This window comes from Parasteatoda tepidariorum, chromosome 1 (genome assembly GCF_982258835.1).
Source record: "Parasteatoda tepidariorum strain Cologne lab strain chromosome 1, Ptep-v5.0, whole genome shotgun sequence".
Taxonomy (NCBI): domain Eukaryota; kingdom Metazoa; phylum Arthropoda; class Arachnida; order Araneae; family Theridiidae; genus Parasteatoda; species Parasteatoda tepidariorum.
The window spans coordinates 96,035,726-96,058,181 of record NC_141755.1 but is presented as its reverse complement, the minus strand read 5'-3'; the positions used below and the strand labels follow the sequence as shown (position 1 = coordinate 96,058,181).

The window sequence follows — 22,456 nt, the reverse complement described above, 5'->3', positions numbered from 1 at the left end:
GCTTAAAAATATTTTTTTTTTCATTCACACAACAGTTATTTTTGTTAGAATTGATTTATTGTTAATCATTTCTGAAAACAAATAAATATATTAAGCATTTTTACACAATTTAAGAACATTTAATCTAGACAAAAAAAATAATAATAATAATTTGTAGAAAGTAAAAAATTAGTAGAAGAGTAACGAAAAAGTGTCGAGAAACAGAAGGGAAAAAGAGAAGCTTCGTCAGAAGTGATCAGCAAATCTGGGCCTAACTGTATGAGTCATCGTTTTCCGTCCTTTGGCTTTCTTCAATCTAGGAGGTATTGATCAAACTGCATTGCTCATTAAAATTTCATGACAAGGTGGATTTTAGCTGAGCATGCAAGACTTTGTGAGAAGAAACCTTATAATTACCTAGTTTTAAGAGTATTTTCCCCTTGAGACTAGCTTTACTAAAGGATTTTTTTCACGCTTGAAAACTCTAAGTCAACCTCGATTTAAGGTTTTTATAAAAAAGGTTGTTTTCCAAGGTTTTGGACTAGGGTAATGTGCGTAGAATAGAGCAGATTGCCACAGATCTCGTTTTAAGGTTTGAAGATTTACACGTAAGCCGCATAACCAACCTTTTTAGGTTTACATTAAAAAGTTTTTGCTGAGTTAAAATAAACCATATTTTGCTATTTGGGATTTATTTTAAAAACTGTATAATGCAAAGTTGTTTATTCTTAGTTGCTTTTTTTTATACAATTTATAAAAAGTAAGATTCTCAAGGGCCCCCCGAGTGCCTGGGGCCCCTGGGCACTGCCCGGGTGTGCCCATGCGTAAAGACGGTACTGAGATGCATACTAACTTCGGTAATACACTATAACTACTGATACGCGAATGATCACAGTTCTAACAATTTCGGAATATTAAATGTTGCTATGGAATTGCAGGAAATGAAAATACTATTCTTATCGGAATACCATGGAAATGATAACTCAGGTAATACACTGTAGGTACTGATACCGGAGAGTTTATCCAAGAGAAACAAAGAACAGTTATTCTCTGATCTGTTAAAAGTTCTGTTAGTTTAGAAATGGCAATAGAAACTAATGACCTGATCATGCTCTTGAAAAGAAGTTGTTGTGGCGCATATATTTTTCTCAAGTATTGAATAATCATTAAAATTTAAAAATATGCGGGTAACAACTTTGTAACGCAGCAGAAATAAATCAATTTACTCGAGGGAAAGTAGTGAAATATACAAATAATTTCGCACGTGTGCTCTTAGTGCAATTTATTTATTTAATTAATTAATTAATTAATTTTATTTTTTAAATGAAGGTTTATCTGATTGTTTGTTTTATAAAGTGCTTTTGTCATTAAGAAAAACATCTTCTGGTTAAGGTAAAATGGAATGGGATCTTTAAATTTAAGAGCAAATAAAAAGTTTCGATATTCTTGGAAACTCAGTTCGTAGAATCTGAAGCAAGGAATCATTTAAATTATTTTTAAATTGTTACGTCATTTCGCCAGAGATAAATGCGAACGGTGCACAAATAACTCTTGACTTTGTGAAGCCATATACGCCGCATAAATGGACAGCGTTTGATATAGGTATATTAACGAAATGTCAGCATATGAGTCATTTTCTCCAGAAATAGTTTCATCAACGGGCGTATTGTGTCGCTAGGTGAATAAATTATCCAGTGCTGCCACTCACCTCCATCGATCAAATTCAGTTTCTAAAAATGAAGGAAAATGGATATCTGTTGCCTATGGTGAAACTCTGTGGAAGCGCATGCGCCGCAGACGATCGATTAGCAAACGAGAAGGTCAAGGAATCTACTTGGTTGGAAACTTCTCAAATATTCGAAAAGACAGCGATCTTCCAATTTGCGTTGAATAATTAATTTGTCAATTACTATTCCAAAAATACTAAATAAAGTGCAATTAATAAAACCGACTCTGGTATTAAAATGGAATCGCATTGAAAAAATAATTAAAAAAAAACTTAATTATGACTTTTATACTTCTTGTTTTAAATATAAATGTTTCAAATATTTTAAAATGATTCAAGAAATATAAATTGATTTTAATCACTACCAGTAAAATTAGAGAGGGTTATGGAGCATGTTAAGATGGGTATTTGTTTGTTAATGAACTACTATTAGAGGAATAGTCTGCGGTGTTATTAGAAATTTTTTAAAATCAAATTTCTCTTCGTTGCTCGGTAACGGAGAAGAGATTGATAAAATTCTTCGATTTTCCCTAGATACCCTCCCATGGCTGCCAGTTCCCTCAACAGATTTGTTTCAGAAGACAACAGATGAAATGCTTGCCGGTTGCTTGCAATCACTGTCTTTTGTGAGAGTCGAAAATTAGCCCTTTGCACTCGAAGTTTTTTCTACAATTTAAAAAAAAGGAAGAAAAAAGGGACTCAACCACTAAGAAACTACAAGACAAAACCAGCAGCTTGCGCAATTGCCATACAACTCTTAGAGACCATTAAATATTAAAGAGAAAAAAATTTTGACATTCAGAGTGTAAGGTAGTTTATGGTGACGGAGAGGCACCCTCGAGTGCAAAGCGTTAATATTAAGTGATAAGTAATCCGATTTTACTATTACAGAGATGTTTAAAAATGTTAAAGCAAATTTTCGTCTTTTTATGAAAGCCCATGAATTTTCAGATTCTTTTTTTTAAGAACTGTGATTACAGAATACTCAGGGCGAGTGGAAATTATCTAATCGAATTAAGCAAGATCTAATTTTTAAGCGAGAAAAGATGGTCAAATTATGACTTTTGTACACTATGCAATAGAACGAATGTTTATGAAAAGTTCTTCAGAGCTTCCATGGGTTGTTTTCCTCTTCTCGGTTCGGTTTGGTTCCTTCCTGCAAAAATGTTACGTAACTTATCTCATTTTCCTCAGGTGCTACTGCTCATCTGTTCCGTTACTGCTACCGGTGTTACTGTTCTACTAAGTGTTACTGTCTAAGTTATTATTCAAGATGCTCATTTAAACGCATATGTGTTATTCTAAATGTCGTAAACATCAGCCAAATCTAGAATTTCTAGGAAAATCTTGCTTAAAAGAATCTGTATTTTTATGTAGCTGCGGCCCATTACCAGTGCAATGTTTCACGCTAAACACTTTCTTTTCAATAATCTTGTAACTTGTAAGTTATGACCGTTTAGTCCAGAATATTCACAGAAAGTTTAAGTGTTAATTTCAAGCTTCAAGAAAGTATTGTTTTTGAAAAATATTTAAGAGAACTTAGTAGAAAATATTTGAATTTGAAACAAAGTATAAAAATAAAAAGTTCTTGCTTATAAAATGGTCTTATCCCTTGCAAATCTTAGAAATTTTAAATTTTAACAAAAAGTTTGTAAATGTTTTTACATTGCATTGTTAAAAAAGAATCATGATTGATTTCGCCTATTTCATCAGAAGAGTTGAAATGAAATGTTTTTGTGAGAAATGCCTTAACATTATTTTGAAGTTATGTCATTATTTTATGTAGTTATACTTACCTCTTAAGTCAATAAATCGTCATAGTTTTTCCCCCATTTATTTCCTAAAACTTAATTCCAAAGATAGAAGAATGCATGCCTATTTATTTAATCCATATCAGAGTTTGCTAAATTGAAATTCTTATGTCATTTTCTTTGTTTTTGGTGACTTGATACTTTCAGTATATTGCTCCACAAAATTATATTTAAGAAAGAACACTTTTGCTGTGAAAAATCTCTACAGCTAATTATTTTGTTTTTAAACTGCGTTAAAAAGCAACTGCTCTAAACAAATTATGAAAAAATGTAGAATGCAGTAGCAGAAAACCATAGCCTCAATTATTTTATTTATAACAAATAACGAAGTTAACGAAAGTAGTTAACGAAATAAATGTTTTACTAATAAATGTAAATAACACTTACTGAATGAAAAGAATTGAGAATTGTGATAAATACCCAGTTTTGCATAGTTTCAATTTTAGAATAATTATTTGCTAATCAGTCAAGATATCATTAAGTAAAAATAAGAATACTGAATGCAAAGTTAAGCTTTTCTGTGGTGGTCGATGTTTGTTGTGGTCAATTGTTCAAAATGGCATCGAGATCCTTGATATACATCAAAGTAAGTTAATGTTTCTTGACAGCTTACACTACAAATGAGAATTGGGAAGTTTTAAATTGACAAGTCTAGTACTGATTAAATATGTTAGAAAAGAAAATACATTTGGGTGTAAAATTTACTGGATCCTGCTTTATCTAAGACGTTCAAGAGTCTTAAATATGCCTAAAAAAGTAAGCTATTAGCCTTCATAATACTAAAAATTCATAAAAAAAAAATCAAAATTTAGTAGTTAGATAACGTTTCTTGACAGCATACACTACAATTGAGAATTGGGAAGCTTTAAATTGACAAGTCTAGTACTGTTTAAATATGTTAGAAAAGAAAATACATTTGAATGTAAAATTTACTGGATCCTGATTTATCTAAGACGTTTAAGAGTCTTAAATATGCCTAAAAAAGTCGGCCATTAGCCTTTATTATACTGAAAAAATTTATGAAAAACTGAAATTTAGTAATTTTACTTGTGCGATAGTTTTTTTTGTTGTTTTTAATCAAAATGCTTTTTGCTATTGGTATTAAAATTATCGTTGTCCAGTTAATTATGACCCTTGTTAATATGAATTACAAAGTATTAAAAAAAAATTGTGCAAAAAAAAAAAAGTGTTATGGGTTAGGATACTTTTAGAAATCAACAACGCGTTTGCGTCGAAGGAGTATTATTATTGTATATTAATGTTACTTTATGGAACACAATTGTTATTATTATTAGCCTTTTTATAATATTTTGAATGATTTCGAAGAATCTTAAAGTTGTCAGAAACTTTTTTAGAAGATTTCGTTTAGTAAGAACTACTATAATTCATGAATGAAAATGAATCAAAAAACAAAATTACCACCTCCAAAAACTGATTGAATGTTCATTAAATTAAAGAGATAGATCGCTTTAACCCCGTAACTTAATCTTTAGGCTATAGAAAATGCTTTGAGCATTTTTGCTCGCTGAGTGAATTGGCTATAAATCCATTTAAATAACTTGTGGCATTTTACAGGAAAATTTCTTTTTCTTTTGTCACTCGTATGTCAATTAGATTTTTAGCATTTAGTCAGAAATAGATAAAAACACGCTGAAACCTAGTTCTGCCTTGATTAAAATTTCTGCCTTAAAAAATATGAAATTAAAATTAATATATTTTAAGGCAGAAAATTTTGACTTTTTTGCAATTTAAATATTTTTGTTAGAAAACAAATCTACTTGAGAACCAAATTATTTTAGATCTATGGCATAAAAGTATAATTACAAATTCTAAAATGTATCAAAAGGAATTTTTTTTTTGTTATTTAAACTTAAAGAAAATTTGGGTTAGGCATTTCGTAGAGTACTATATTATTCTTATAAGTAAGAATTACGCATAAAAACCAATACTTATTGATGTTATTTTACTCTTCATGCATAAAATTAATAATCCCTTATTCAATAATTAAAAATCTTTTTTTCAAGAATCATTAAGAAATCAATAGTTCAATTTATGAAAAAAAAAAAAAATACAAACAACCGTCTATATCAAAGCAAAACTTAAAAAACAATTATCACGATTTTATATTCATACTTTTATAAATTACATTCTTTAATTAAAAAATACTGTCATATTGTGACAATAGGTTATAAACCATATAGTTTAAAAATATTTTAAAGTATTGTTTTATCGAAAAAATAAGGTCTACATTAAAGAACAAATAATTTACATTCAAATGCTCCAATTTCAAAAAGTTTATGGCAGGGCGTATTCATACATGCCCCTTTCATTAAAAGAAAAAGCTTAAGTATTTTGTTTGAACATAATTTTTATGAGCATGAGTCTCAGTTAAACGTTTCAGAACTCCTAAGAGGGGTAGAGTGCATCCTGACGACTCGAAATCATATAGCAATGCGGGGTCGGAAATGCTTTCCAGGCGGTAGATGGCGTTGTACGAAAGTTCCGAGCTTTCCAGTGCGTTGGCCTCCTCGGTCACCCGACCTATCATGTCATATGATAGGTCGGGTGACCTATCATATGACATGACAGGGGTGACACTGGTTAGTGTCACCCCTGTTGACAATACTGAGGAGCTGGTGGCAAGAATTGCAGTAGCTGCCGGAGAAATTCGAGATATGCCTGGAGAATTGCAGAATGTTCGGATGTCCATGCGCCGGAGATGTGAGGTGTGCATTGGCAGAAACTTCGAACACTTACTTTGACCCATGTACCTTATGCTTTTTTCAATGTATTATTAAAACGATTTTTCACTTACGGTCTCTTTTCTTTATGGTGCTTCTGTGTACATCACCTCTTCAGGAAAGCATTTCCAACCCCACATTGCTATATGATTTCGAGTCGTCAGGATGCCCCCTACCCCTCTTAGGTGTTCTGAAACGTTTAAATGAGACACCCTGTATAATTTTGTAATACTTTCAAACTATTTCGTAATTAAACTCGAGAAATGAAAATTTTGAAGTAATATTAATTAGCTAAGAATTCGTGAACAAAAATGTTCCGAATCTCTACTGTCAAGGTATGCTTAGTGCTTTCCAACTATTTTTTGCTGAAAAATAATTTATCGATGTCACTAAGTAATTTTCTAAAATGGTACTATTCTAATTCTTCAAAAATTTATAGCTTAATATAACATAAGCTTTGAATTGAGATCTAATAAGAATTAATATTTTTGTATTGATATATTTTTTTAAAATATCACTTCAATTTGTGATTAAGTATACTTTATATTCTACTTAAGAAACCATATTGCTAAATGGTTCATACTTTCTTTTCTCATATACAATGTAAGAGCATGGACATTTCAATCAGTTTGGCTCTTAAAAGATTCAATGTGCAACTTAATGAATAAATGGAAGGAAAATATACCAACACAATATTATTAATTGTTTAACTGTGCTATAATGTTTTAGAAATGTTAAATCAAGCAAAATATAATCATGTTATGGTACGTAAAAAATTGCATTTGATTCAATTTTGAAATCTAAGGCAAATTCTAAGCTAAAATATCTTTTTTAAATACAAACTGGCATTAATTTTACATTAACCTAAGTATTTGTTTACTGATTTGTTTTTATTGATTTATTTTCTTTTACTTTTCATTTTTAAACAATGATCTGTTTTTTTTTCGTCTTTTTTTTCTTTCAGAAATATCAATAAAATTTATTTTTTGATAAAAAGTGTGTGTTTTTAAACAGTATGTAATATGTTTTTAAACAATATGCAAAAACTATCAAAAACAGAGAGATTAAAAACTAACACAAATTACAAAAAAATTACAGAAAATAACAACAAAGTATGTTTCACAACATTTTATTAAAAAAACAAGAATTAAGTCTATTATCTATTTTTATAAGCAAAAAAGCAACTAAATCTTAAAAAATATAGCAAAGATGAAACAAACTCAACAAAATACTCGTAAATTAATATTTGTGAAAATATAAAATTAATAGATAATTTTTTCAAATACAAAGAAGATATTTAAAAAAATGTTTAAAATCATTTTTAAATAACTTGATTATAATTTTCGAAAATATTGATTATTATTCAATGTTAACAAACATAGAACAAAAGCGATACAAACACTAATAAACCAATATGATGAAAATATATAAAAAGTATTCAGTTTTACGAAAAATCACATTTCTGAGTGATAAATTTTTAGTGTCAAACATTTAAAAACTAAACATTGAAAATTAAATTTTATTTCGAAAATCATGTGTTTAATAAATAATTAGTGTCAAACAGTAAAAGAAAGAAACACTGAAATTTCAATGTCAAAGAAAATATTAAAATAATGCATTTGTGAAAAAATTATTTGAATGTACGATTTTGAAGAAAAAAATTCAACTATGCGTTTTAAATTATAAATCTTCAAATATTGTCTATAGTGATTAAAAGGAATTTTCATTAATTTTAATACAAGTTTTATATTAAATTTAAGTTCGGATTTTGAATCTATGTAGTTTATATAAAAATTAAAATGATTGTTCTTAGTTTTCAAGTCGATAATTATTATCGTAATTACTTAACTAAATAAAAGAAAATTGTTGTTTTTAAAAAAGCAATTAATGCAATGGATTTAATTGTAAGGATAAATAATGTTTGAAGCATTGATTTTTATTGAACAAGGCAAGAAATTGCCATTATTAATTTATAAACATCTTTTCGAATTTTTTTTCGAAATTAATATCAGTAATAAATTGTCATTAATAAATTCTACATTGCTGTTCAGTTAAGTTTTACATGATCTCAAGAAAGGTTAGTTTAGAGCGAGTAATGCACTCATCATCAAGATGAAAACGAATATGACCGAAACAGGGTTAAATATATAAATGTTTCTCCATCTTTCGGTTATTTACGTTTCGTTTCTGTCCTCATGAAGTGTGTGTTGCACGTTTAGAGTCGACAATATATCACTTTATTTGCAGTTAACTCTTTGAGCATTGATTTTTTCTCTTTTTTTTATTTGTTATTGAATTAACTATTGTTAATTGTTGTATACTTTAACCTTTTCAGTTCTGAGTCAAAAATAAATAATGAAACCATCACATAGATTTAAAAAAAATGTAAAAATAGATGAAAAGATTATGGAAACGTAAATATCACAAAATATTTTTACTTCATCAAATAAAATGTCCAACTATTCCAGATCAATTCTCAATTCTTCATTAAATAGATACTGTATTTACAATTCTGTATGACCGTTGAACTTAACTGGCCATTGGGTGGACGAGACTTTCTCTTGCATGGAGGTCAACTTCGAAATTCAAAATATAGATGCACATCAAAATTACAACATTAGACACAAGGATAAATAGCAATATATATATTTGTAATACATTAATTCATATTACAATCACTGAGATTCAAACGAATTGCAAATATTCACAACAGAATAAAACATTTAAAAAAAATGCAGAATAAGTTCTGCAACACGTAGCCAGTGAAGCACATTTCGAATTGTTGAGTTTAAAAAGTTCAAAAAATTTAATCGATTTAAACGCTTAAAGCTGAACTAGATCGTAACTAAACAGTTCCCTTCAGTACTTTTTAAGTAAATAAACTATTTATTATTAGACCAAAATATTTTAAAAATAAACTTTTATATGTAAGGGTAAATAGTTTCTCACACTATGCCACATTATAACAATTACTCAAATAAAAAATACTAAATAATATGAATAAAAATTTCAGAACCAGAAGCTGAACTAAATCACTTGACTATTATCATTCAATCAATTGCCGTAATATGGTTGTGGTCAGTAACCAGACAACAGAATGAATCTAACAAAATAATTTTAAATATTGATATTGAAGGAATTATGAAGTTTTGTGGAATCAATGAACTGGATTATACGAAAACTCAGAAGTCAAGCGATTGCTTACATTTCCAAAATTGAAGGAATTTTTCAGTGCGCTTCACTGGATCGGTTGCAAAACTTGTTCCTTGTAAACAAACTTCTAAGCTCATAAAAAACATTTCTGTAAACTCAGCTTTTTATGTTATCAATGCTTTGAGCAATGTTCTTCTTATAGTTCATTTCGGATAATAAAGAAAATGATTGGTATTTTTTCAGTTTATTCAGTTCATAAATATTTGCACTCGAAAATAGTCTAAAACACGTTTGAAACGTTTGAAGCAAATGGAAAGATATAGTGCGAAATATTCGTCTTAAAATTAATTTACACCTATTTACATGAACGCAATATTTCATAATAACATTTTTAAATACTTTTGCCGCTTAAAATCACATAATGTAATCAACATAAAATATAAATATTCAATTTATATTATACAATATCCACATATAAAGGGGGAATGCAATAAACTGTATAGTGAAAAACTTAAGTTCACCAGTTACAATAATTTACTTATAAATATGTATCTAAACACAAAATTAAGATAAACATACTTCACAAAAAAACTAACACTATTTACAAAATAAAAGTATCACAGTATTTAAAATGTATATTTCTCTCTTAAAGTTGTTGACGAAAGCGCTCGAGTTCGGAACTAGCTTTGTAAAACAGTGAGAGAAATTAATCTACAAATTAAAAAGAGAACTATTGTAACACTTGACACACTAATTAAGCTTCATTTACATACAAGGAAAGTAGTACAAGCGTAACTTGCCAATCGAGCTGAAATTTTATAAACAGATACATTTTTAGAATAGTAAATAATATGTAATAATTCTTATTTAATTTGAAATGGTTATAAGTTAGATTGTTTTTAATTACAATTTTCAGCCCCAAGTTTATCATCAATTTCTACTAATCTGCAAGTAACTATCGGTTTTTTAGTAAATTTTGTTTTTATTAAATAAATTTTATTATTTTTTAGGCAGTTGATGTCGGTAACTAAATTTTGCACAACCAAACTTGCCAACTATGATTATAAACTAATTTTTCCACAAAAAATTGTGTTTATATTCTATTTCTTTTAAATTGAAAATAATCATAGTTAAATTAGAAAAAAGCAAACGATTATTCATTTTCAGCAAACGATAACAAATGTATTCTTACAATTAATTTTTGATGAAAAAAAATTAAGGTTTTTAATAACTTATAAAATTTTGCGTAGCAAATATTATTCAGTACATTGTTTACTTAACCAATTTCTATTTTTATTAATAGGAGCAATAAATATCTCCTTTAAAATAAATAATTTAATTACGACGCTTACTTCCACTCTTTTTAAAAATGCGTCTATATAATGTATTTTTATAGCATTTTTGGCTAAAACTCCATGATTCTGAATTTTTAAAAAAAAATTATTCTTTCATAATTAAAAAAAAAAAAAAATAAGAGCACCTTTCCTATTTATTTCTTAAGCACAAAATTTCTTTGAAGGAAAAAACTCATCTCAATTTACAAGCGATATTTGGAGTACTTTCTTTGTAATTTTAAATATCTTAAAATTCCAGGCGTAAAAATTTTATTACTAGTAAAGCGTAAAAACTTTATTACTAGTAAAGCTTAACAATCGATCAAAGAAACTCCCTCACAAATGCTAATATCTAAACAGATGAAAAACATACTAAATGACAAACTCATTTTTTTAAGTTCTAAAGAGCATTTTTAGGCGCGATAAAGACACATTTCTGTAATGTATAAAAGAACAGTAAATAGCTTTTATCTTCTCAAAAAGAATAACTTTTGAAAAATATCTAAAATGACATACTTAGCGAAATCTAAGAACCTTTGCATTGGACGTGCATCTTTCGTATACTCAAAAATAAAAATTTCAACAAAAATGCTAAAAATGTGTATTTTTGTTGAAATATGTTTGAACAATTTCTTATTAAGTAAAGAAAAAAAATTCTTTTTTAAAGAACTGAAGGAAAGTGCGATTTGCTTCCTACAGCTACAGCGAACGGCCTTAGAGCAAAAAGAAATAAAAAGAATGGCAGCTTAAGAATGTACCGAACTTTATATAAAGAGGAGATATTTAACGAAATTTTAATCAAAATTTTTATTTTTATGCAACGAAGTACTTTTGTCGTTGTTGTTTTATGAAATTTTATCCTAATCATAGATGATCTTTTTTTTTTATTTATCTAACATAGAATAGACAAAGCTGCATAACTGTTATCAACATGTTTTTCATTTAAGCTTGTGAGCCAGCTTCATTAACCCTTAATAAACTAAACATACATTTTCCTTTGTAACCTTTTATTCATATAAAGTTGCATTTTGTGAATAACGCGTACATCTGTTTGAAAAATAAAATGCCGCTGAAATTGTTTCACTTTACTGCGGATAAACAAATTATATTCTGTTTCATAATCACTTGAATTGATAATCAATATTTAGTAAGCGATTTCAACAGAAAGGTAATAAAATAGAACATTCGATTAAGTTACAATATTTAATCTATTAATTTCCCTTTATGAAGTCTTCTTAAATATTTTTTCTATCAAGTATATGATTTGATAATGAATTATGACATAAAAGACAAGTTTTTATAATTAATAGGCAAAATTATAAGTGAATAGACACTGACTTGTTATAATTGGGACGAAACAATTTTTTTTTTTACAGATTCTAAATTTTGTACACGGACATCAGAATCCTATTTGTGTAGGTAATATCTGAATCTCTTTTGTATTGCACATGTTGCCGGCGCTCCTAGATAATATTTCTGGCGCTCCTAAATAATGTTTCAGGCGCTCCTAGATAATATTTCTGCTAAATGTTTACTATTCTTATACAATTTTTATACAAAAACACTTCAGAATACAAGGGAAGTTAAAAAGATAGAAAGTAGTCTATATACATAGCACTTTTACTAAATTTGTTTTAACTAATAAAATGGTAGTTGACAAACATTCTAAGACGATTTCTTTCTGAATTCATGATTTCTCTCAAAACATTTGACTAACTTTTTGAGCTTTCAACTCAAATCTTAGTTAAATTGAAACCATAATTTTTGTACAGATATTTTTCATACAGCCACAATGCTTACTTTTATTAAATAATTTATTTTGAAATTTTTATAGACTAAAGAGCATAGCAATGTTATAACGTCGAAATATTGTATTTTATTTTACAGATCTTAAAGTAATTAGTATTTAACAGAATGCAATGTCGAAAAATTGTTTGCATTTTCCTCTACGAGTCATAGCTTCCTAGTTAATTAATAAATTATTTTAATTTGCTTTTTATTACTGAATTCTACGATTCACTTTTTCCTTTTAATTTTTACTTAGACCTTCACTTTATTTTACTTTTATTTTATTAATTTCATTTATAAGTTAAGCGAATTTTGAAAAACTAATGTTATTACTAAATAATTTATTTTGAATACATTTTGTATACATTGAAATGTGTTAACATTTTTGATATGAATTTTGAGTTTTTTCATGAATTATTTCTTCAAATGTTCATTTGTTTTTTTAAAAATAAAAGTCATCAAAATTGTAATAATTTTAAATAGTTATTTTTTTAAAATTATCAATTAAGTTCTGTTTATATTGTTAAAATGAAGGGAAATATTATAATTGCATACAATAAAAAAATTATAATATTTTTAATCGTCATTCGTAAACTAGATCTTCTTTTTTGAAATTCTGTTTTTTTCCACTTGAGTTTCAACCAATTGTAAGAAATTGTTTTTGTTTTGAAGAAATAATGACATTATTCCTTAATGATTATGATAGTAATCTATTCAGATTTATGGAACTCAATTTCTGTACGAGCAATACTAAAAAATCAAATTTTTAATATGCGGTTCTCAGTGTTTTTTTTTATGTCCTACAAAAGCCAAAAGGTTATACTGTGCTCATAGTTTGTCTGAAACAGAAACTAATATACTAACACTTACTTATAAAATTGCAATTTTGGTTAATATTAAATATTTACAAAGCATATATTAGTGAATAATCAAGAGTAAAATTCATGAAAAATAATTACAATCACTCTCCACTCCGAAATTTCCTAGAGAAAGAACAGATAATAATTTGGCATTTCATCAGGGCATACAAATACTAAATCGAAATTTCGCTTAGGTCACGAATTAAGATTTGTTGTCGGAAATGAAACCTCAAAAGTTTAATTTCAATTAAAAAAAGGCTATTGAGGAAGTGTTAATTTATTCACTATTATCACTAAAAATTCGAATATTACTTTAAGTTCCGTAAACTTCAAGCAATTTATCGTTTGCGTGATTAGTTGGAAATGAAGTCCACTCAGCTTTCAATCTGGCCTCTTTTTTAAGGTTGTTCCATTTATTGGATGAGATTTAGTCACGCAAATCCCTGAGCGGTTGGTGACAGACCTTTGTTTTGGAACGAGCGACACTAAAATTAAGCACGCACTTTTTGTTGTTCTTTTTATTTTTGTTCTAAAAAAATTAAACAGCAGTTTTTTTACATATGTATATTTAAATTTTATAAAGTGGATGTTGATTCTCTTGCCAGACGATATTTAATATAAAAAACTAAATATCTTTTTTTAAATAAATACTGATTTTTTTGTGTTAAGGAACACATCTTGAAACATTTTTTTTTTAAACTTTTGAGTAAATTATTTAATTAAATCCATGTCATTCGAAAAGAATTGGCCAACTTTGATACACCTTTTCTCACAAAATACTGAATTGATTTTCCCAAAGCTGTTGAGTTTCATTTTTCTTATCTTGATGCACATTTTAATAATGTTTATTAGATTGTTTAACATAAATTTAAAAAAAAAATTCTCTTTAACACTAAATTAAAAAAAATATTTTTCAGTTATAATTCATAAAAAGCCTGTTTAAAAGTGGCAAAAAAAATTAAAACGAGGAGTAAATTGAAAAAAAAAACGTACTTTTAAATCGATTATTTAACATGGGTTGTGATAACCTAACATCTTATGCAATATAGAAGTTACTCTAAAAGAATATCATTTTTAATGAGTCTAAATCTATAATAAATAATGAGGCGCCCATTTTTTCTCATGGCAACTATGTACTTTGAGTTTCATTCACTATTCACAATTTGTTTTATGGCTATAATTACGAAACATTTAATCGTTAAAAAGTTTTATTTCAAAATAATGAACTTTTTTTTACATTTTAATCCCAGTTATCAAATTACTAATTACAACCGATTGTTAAAACTTATGATTTATTATACTAAAACTAACTGTGGATTTTTTTTATAAGTGTATTTAATAATTTTTTTGAAAAACTCAAAACTGGCATTTTAATTACATACTTCGTCATTAGCTAAATACTACTAAAATTTCATATTCATCTCATTATTTATAAATCAAATAGCTTCAATTTATAAATTGAAATAAGTTTGAATAGTTATTAATAAAAGCTGATGAATATAGTTAATTTTGTAAAAAATATTAATTTTATTTTTAATTACTGAAACTACGGCAATTTTTTCATACAATTTCAATTAACAGTTAAAATTAAGACGCAATTTTAGAAACTCATGCTATCAATTTCATTTGAACTATATGCGATTTGTTTGTGGAAAATATATTCACATATAAGTTATTAAATCAAGTGAAAATTGTTAGAAGAGTTAGTGTTAAAAATATAAGATCTGGTTCAATTATGGTAGTACGGATACTATTGTTTCTAATCATTGTCTAATTGTATGCTGTATGTAATAAAATTTAATTATTATGCATTAAACTTGATAACGTTGCGTTATTTAAATTATCAAACCGAAATCAATGACAAGTATCAGAATTATATTTAATTTGCAAATTAAAAACTATGTTTCAATTTCTGGTAAAACTTAGATCGTAATTAAATCAGAAGCAATGCCTTTGAGTGCTAGACAATCGCATTTCGAAAAATCGATACTTGACGCCATTGCTCCTGGTACTACGCGTTCTTTTTGAGGTAGCTGAATCGTAAGAAAAGTTTTCCATTGTAAATATTTCCACTACATTTGGAAATATGTACTTAGGTTTTAGTATTCAGATAATAAAAAAGATTTTAAGAGACGTTTAGAACATAAGTTTGAGTAACTGTCCTGATAAATTTTTTTTATATTTCCTTTACACTCAAAATCAATACTTTTTCTTTATGCTAAATTCGAAGGCATTCATTTAAGATTTAATTTAGGATATATTCCACAATCTTAATTTTGTTGAAATTCAATATTTGGGTTTCTAGTAACCATCAAATTTAATAAACATTAATACTAATTCAAAATAGGATTTATCAACAATATTTTGTTGTAATTTTCAAAATAAAATTCTCATTTGTTTCATGGTACCTAACACCAACATAGTTACAAATTATAGAATATTTGCTGTAACTATTCTTTAATTTAATACATTAATAATTATTAAAATGACTTTGTTTCGAACTTATAAAGCATTTACACACTCGCGATTTAAATTACTACTTTTTAATACGTTTATTATTAACACCATTATTTTGTGTTTTAAGTAATAAATAAGTTTAACGAACATGTTTTTTCAGATTCATGATTGATTAACAAAATAATTTAAATATATGTTCAAACAATCAATATTAGTAAAGTTTCAGGTGAATTATTTTACCAATTCAAAACACTTATTCACAAAAATTAGAATAAATATACACAATCTAAGAATACAAATACAATGAAGAGTGTTCTACTAGATTATTATTTTTTTGTCAAATTATAAAAAAATATTAATTTCAGTTTCTTCGCATTTTAAATCAAATTGGCGTTTAAATAAAAAGTAATTTCAAATTTCGAAATATTTATTTTAAAAAAATCTAAAAATTTAATCCATTTCATGTTAATTACACAAAATTTAAGCTATTTTATTCAAAAATGTATACATAATAAATTTTAAAATGCACATGAGTCAAAGCGCAATTAATTTCTATCGAAACAAAATGTAAACAAGAAACCGGAACTTATATTCTGTAAAAATTTTAAGTGATATTTCTTTTAAAATTGCTAAATATATTTTTTTTTATAGTTAAGGCTTAACATAGTAATAACGTCAATTGTAAAAAAAGGAAAGAATAATTCTATTTTCTAAATTACTTGTTATTCAAACTTAAACAAAGTATATAAGATATTATGAAATGATACAAACTGTGTATTTAACAGAAGTAACTCTTAGAATATAATTTCAATCATGCATGATAAATCTTACCAATACTTAGTCTTTGCAAGTGTCCAACATCTGCGATAAAAATGACGCATGACAATCTATGAAAAAATAGACAAACCAGCGTCTCATCCACGACTTTCTCAAGTGTTTGTAGTAGTTACAATAACGTTACAAAAAACATTTCGACCTAAAGACTTAAAGTTTTGCTACGCCGCCATCATGCAACATGCTTTCAACTCTGTGAAGACCTCAGTAAAGAAACTAGGCTCGCTATTGATGCGCAACATCTTGCCGCTGAGGAGATTAATGATGAGAAGACACCGGTCCCAGAACTTGTCCTTGGAGTCTTCCACCAAAAATGGTTTGAGAGGATAGGAGATTTCGTTGCCCATGTACGAGTAGCTGAGGTACAAGCACGTCAGTACAACAGCCTGAAGTTCACGCTCCTGTTCAATGTCTTCAGCAACGAGATCTCGCAACAGCATGTACAAGAAAACGACATTAGCTGGATTGATGAAGGCGATGTCTTGCCAGCCTTGCATCAAGAGGCTTCTGTCAACAGTCCTCAGCCACATGACAGCATCGGTGGGATGGAAATCTTTCAGTTTCCTGCAACGTCGGTGGAGGAATTCGCCCAAGCAACGCAGCAACTCCGAAGTGGAAGCCTGGATTACAGTTTTCTTGTGAGGACTCGGAGCTACAACATTGCCGTTAATTGATGTGCCGGCAGCTTTTCCTGGAGGAGGCAGGACACCTCCGCAGCTGGACGTGAAAGCAAGGGGACCAACTGCCCCATGGTTTGCTGGCCGGACCAGGTTGTGGGCGGTGAGAATGGCAGGCTTCGGTGGCAGGGGTGGTGGGGCTGGCTTTTGTTTGCAAACATTGTCAAGGTTGTTGTTGTTTCTAACGACTACATCTAACTGGCCTAAACCAGGCTTGAAGCAGGCGAGAGAGTTCTGGATGTTTTTGTTGTTATCCACAAGGGAATGGATGCTATCTAGGGGTTGACGGAGATTTTTGTTTTTCTCTTGCTTCTTCTTGCTCGAAACGGTGAAATGTTTCCAACTCAAAGCGTTGATAAAGAGGGAGTGCTTCTTGAAGTTGTGGTTGTTTCCGTTGCACTTTTCCGTTCCGTTGCTCACTCCGCCACCGTTCTTATCCTTGTTCTTCACGTTGTTGAGCTGCTCGTAGTTGTAGTTGTTGAGGTTGTACTCCCCATAGGCTGGTTTCCTCTCGCGAGGAGAAAAGCTGAGTACAGTGCCCATGGCTGCTGCTGCGGTGCTGCACACAGCGCAGTCCTCGCAAGACGCCAGATCAAACAATCCCTTCGAAGTCCTGATCACGGAAAAGAAAAAACTGGCGTTAGTTTACAAAAACAGAAGAGAAAAAACAAGTCGCACTCCTGCATCAGTTCCTGTTTCCATCATCTTTCATCCCTGAATTGTCCATTTCGGGGACCTGTCCCCGCACCTGCTGCCGGGCAGACGATCGGAATTTCGTCCCTTTCCACATAGTTCTTCCCTAGAATGCGTTCTTGCGCAGTCGGCACCCTCTCGAAAGAGAAGCCGTGCGAATATACTGAGCATGGGCATTTGGGGTCGCTTGGTCGATCGAAATTGGATTTACATTACAGGGATCACCATGGCGACGGACTCCGGGAGGGAGGGAGTGACGTCACGACCCACCTACCAATGATGGAAAGGCACTTTTACAGTGTGTTGTGGGGAGTCGATGCCGATTCTAATTCGAATACAAATAAAAACGGTAAATAAAAAAAAAATTCGAAGACATGTTGCTAGGTTTTTCGGTAGGGGATGCTTTAGAAATGTCTTTTCAAAAGTATTCCGTACAAAATTTTTGTGACAGTTCTTAGATAATCAATTAAATAAGAGGCATAAAAAAGAGAGCAATATTTTCTCCCAAACGAGTTATATTTCTTTCGTGAATTATAATTGTGAATTAAAAAAATATTCCTAAGAATACAAAATAGTACTGCTTTACGATATCTATGACCAAATATAAACCTTTGTATGAGTTGAAAATTATTTAAAATTTTAGAATAACTTTTTAAATTTAATTGTTAAAATCGTTTATTACAAATTTGTTTCATTTAATACTGAATTTTTTTTTATTTTGCAACATCAGTTTTCAAAAGTTAAATATGTTAATGAAAATATTACTATATTCTTTTAATTTTATTAATTAGGGTTATAACGTTGTTAAATTTAGTAACAGTATTGAAATGCTTGCAATAAAGTTAATTTATTTGATTGCAATTTAGAAAAAAGTCAACGCAGCTTGGTTTCTTTTTAATCCCTTAACATTTTGATGTATCGGAAATCATTTTGATGCACACTAGATAGGAAATAAACACTAGATAGTCTGATAAATGGTGTTATAAACTAATTTTGGCACTTTTATTAAATTAGATGGCTCAGTTATCATAAAAATTGCAAACCTTTGAGGGAGGTTTAAATTTCAAAAATATATTTAAATCGAGATGTCAAGTAGATACCAGAAGCTTAGTTAAAGGGGGACATGGGAATTATAAACTTTTAAAGTTACAAAATCTTCGAAATTTCTGCAATGAAATTTTAATAAGTGTTTATTATACGTGTCATCATATATTTATGAAAATAAAATTGATATATTCTTTTTCAAATTCTAAATTGAAACGAATTTGTAAATTACTCCTTTACCTGTATCTTGATTGCTGCGAATTAGAAGATACGTGTATTTTGCTGTTGTTTTTTTTACAATAAATTTTGAAGTGATGAAACGTTTATAACGTAAAATATTGGCAGCTAGGAATGGATTCGTTACATGCCTAAGGTATTTTTGAACAGGTGATCCAAGATGGGAATAAAAAACTATTTTAAAAAACTCAGCAGAAAAATTGTTTTATCTATGATATAATTGTTCAGTAAATTAATCGTGCTCGCAAAGTGGCGTTGAGTTCTCGTTTTGTCCCTGGTAGATACTATACGCAGTTTCTTAAAAGTTATTATGAATTAATAACTAATTATTGTTGAATTTAAAAATTAAGCATTATTAAGTATCCCGTGGTACATGTTAATCCTATTTGTTTAAATAGTTAAGATATAATTTTCATTTTTAATTGACAAAATATTGGGAAATATAAGGAAAATTTCAAAATATGAGACAAAATTTTAAAAGAGGAGATTATTTTCTTTTTAAGATTTTTTTCATTTCAAGTTTTAAGAATTAATCTGTATTAACACATAACCTGTGGAGAATTTTGACTGGTTTAGAATAGAAATATTACTTTTATATTTTATTTTAAAATAATAAAAATATAATGAATTCTACTCTTTGAACAAAAGGTACTTTATAAAAAAGTGAAGAACAATAAAATTCGTTGATTTTTTTTAAAAAATTTGATTTTTTAAATTTAAATTAAACAATTATAAAAGTAGTTAATATCGGTATTACGCTGTTTAAAACAATTTAAAATATAAATAAGAGCATATAAAAGTTAAATATTGAAGAATAACTACTTCAGAATGAGTGAAAGAACTCCAAAAATCATTTTTTTCTTCTCTTTTAAAGAAATGGGGGAGTGATTTCATTTGCCTAAAAGTAATAGAATTCAATATAATATATGTTTATTTTTCCAAAAAATATTATTTTTGTAAGTGTTTATTTTTTAGAGACGCCAACTGTTTCGAATGTATTTATTTTTTAGAGACGCCAACCGTTCGATTTGACAAAATAATTAAAAAAGCGGTTGAGAGCTACACTCAAAAATTTGAACAATTTCGGTTAATTTTGCCAATTTTTTGAAAGGCTCAACAAGACAGAATCGTAACAAAGTGGCACATCACATAGGCCTTTGAATTGTTCAAAAGTAGTAGGGAGTAAAAACCCTATGAATCGAATTCATTAAACCACGAAAAATATCGATTCTCTGACCAGAGCAAGTTGGCATCTCTGTATACTGTTATAAGAAATTCATGCCTTTTTGGAATTTCCAGTTAAAGTGAAAAATTATTAGAAATCTGGGAAATTTCTTTCAAGCAACTCATAGGGCAGTTTCATGGAAAAAAAAATAATTTCATACTTGAATTAAGGGAGTTTTATGACCAAAATCTGAAGAAATACATTCTAAATGTGGGTAATAATTACTTATAAAATAGCAATAAGCTATAAAACAACATAACTTTAACAGCATCTATTTACAAAAAAATTTCGAATATATGGGTGTAACATAAAATAACTATTATTACAAAATAAAACTATATAGAAATTAGCAAGCTTGCGAGATTTTTTAGAGATTTGAAGCATGCCCAACTTCTTTGATTCGGCAAAATGAAGAATTTATTGAGATATATTTAAATGCAATTTGTGATAAGATTTATTATAGTTCAACAAAAATCAATTAACAATTGAGATTAAATCAAAGTATCCCCATGATCAATTTTAAGAATTGTAAAAGTATAGCTTAAGATATAAGATTCATTAAGATAAAATCAAAGAAATAACTGATATTAAATTTAAGGTACAACTTAAATTAACTTAAAATTAATTATGTTAAAGTATTCATCTAGGTGATATTTGGAAATCAAGTGTTTTTTTCCTTATTCAATATTAATGTTAAATCTGCTGGTGTTTTACTCATAAAAATCAGAGTTTTATTATCATTTATTAGTATATAGTGAGAAATACAGTACAGTAAGAAATTGTGGATGCAAAGAAATTTTGTAAAATGAGTATTCACGTAAATTGAAGTACCTAGTTTATTTTTTAAAAAAATATTAAAACATTTAAGTTTTACTCTTCATTTATTAAAAAGATTAACCGAAAGTGCATAAAACTATGATGCTTAAAAAAAATCTTGGAGCTGACTCTCAATTTAATATCTTCCTTCAGAGTTTCAGAATAAAATCGGGATTTTGATGTTAAATTTAAATTTACGCATAAAGTACGCGCTTTCTTAAATTTATACAGGAAATGATTTATACAGGCAATCATTTTATAATTGAGTATTCCTGTGAAAAACATTAAATTGTACAAGGAAATGAACAAGTACTAATATTATAATATTAACTAATATTTATAACTAGTTTAAACAAATTTATCTAGATTAGTTTTAGATTGTTTATATATCTTACGAAATGCTAATTCTATCGAAAAATATACCTTATGAGATCTGGTTTTCCTTATTTCAGAACCTCTAGAAATGTTTATATACAAATTCATGAAGTAGTCAGTCGAATAGTGGCAAGTTTGTCATTTCTTTCACAGGCAGGAGATATTTTCTCTAAGAATTACGTAAATTACTTTCGAAATTTGCGGATAATATATATATAAATATTTATTTATTTTTGCTTTTAATTTGCTTTCAAACAAGTTTTTATTTTTTAGAGATTTACTAATTTTTGCGTAAGCATCACAAAACACTTTTAACTACCTATTTCTGCAAAGCTGAAGGAATACTTTCTTTTTTATTTATTGATGTTGATGTTGATGTCAATTTACGTCGCACTAGAGCTGCACAATGGGCTATTGGCGACGGTCTGGGAAACATCCCGGAGGATGATCCGAAGACATGCCATCACAATTTTGATCCTCAGCGGAGGGGATGGCAACCCCGCTTCGGTAGCCCGACGACCTGCGCGCGAAGTCGAGCACTTTACGGCAGCACAGTTTAACGAGGACCAATACTGCACACCCTCGGTCCCTACGCTGACTGATCCAAGTGGTCACCCACCCGCACACTGACCGCAGCCAGTGATGCTTGACTTCGGTGATCTGCTGGAAACCGTGTCTTATCGATCAGTCCACTGCGAGACTTCTT

At 28.7% G+C, this 22,456-nt stretch overlaps 1 protein-coding gene across 2 annotated transcripts; it reads right to left on the bottom strand.

Annotated features, from left to right (window-relative positions):
• Positions 1-7,370: 7,370 nt before the first annotated feature.
• Cdk5alpha (Cdk5 activator-like protein) lies at positions 7,371-22,054 on the bottom strand. 2 transcript variants are annotated; one of them, XM_043048308.3, is made up of 3 exons: positions 21,799-22,054; positions 20,157-20,232; positions 7,371-17,973 (listed from the first exon to the last, which is right to left on the bottom strand). In XM_043048308.3, exons 2-3 carry the CDS (start codon positions 20,186-20,188, stop codon positions 16,845-16,847), a joined length of 1,161 nt encoding a protein of 386 aa, XP_042904242.1. In that variant the 5' UTR covers positions 20,189-20,232; positions 21,799-22,054; the 3' UTR covers positions 7,371-16,844. The 2 variants fall into 2 exon arrangements, with proteins under 2 accessions (XP_042904242.1, XP_015910827.1); XM_016055341.4 differs by lacking the exon at positions 20,157-20,232 and having other exon boundaries at positions 21,799-22,053.
• Positions 22,055-22,456: the final 402 nt, after the last annotated feature.

What these genes read in the sequence shown, in the direction of transcription:
- Cdk5alpha (XM_043048308.3), bottom strand. Translation starts at nt 20,188, where the DNA reads ATGATTTTTGGAGTTCTTTCACTCATTCTGAA. An exon ending in GTTCTTTCACTCATTCTGAA is followed by an intron (nt 17,974 to 20,156) that starts GTAGTTATTCTT and finishes TTCCGTGATCAG; the next exon opens with GACTTCGAAGGGATTGTTTG.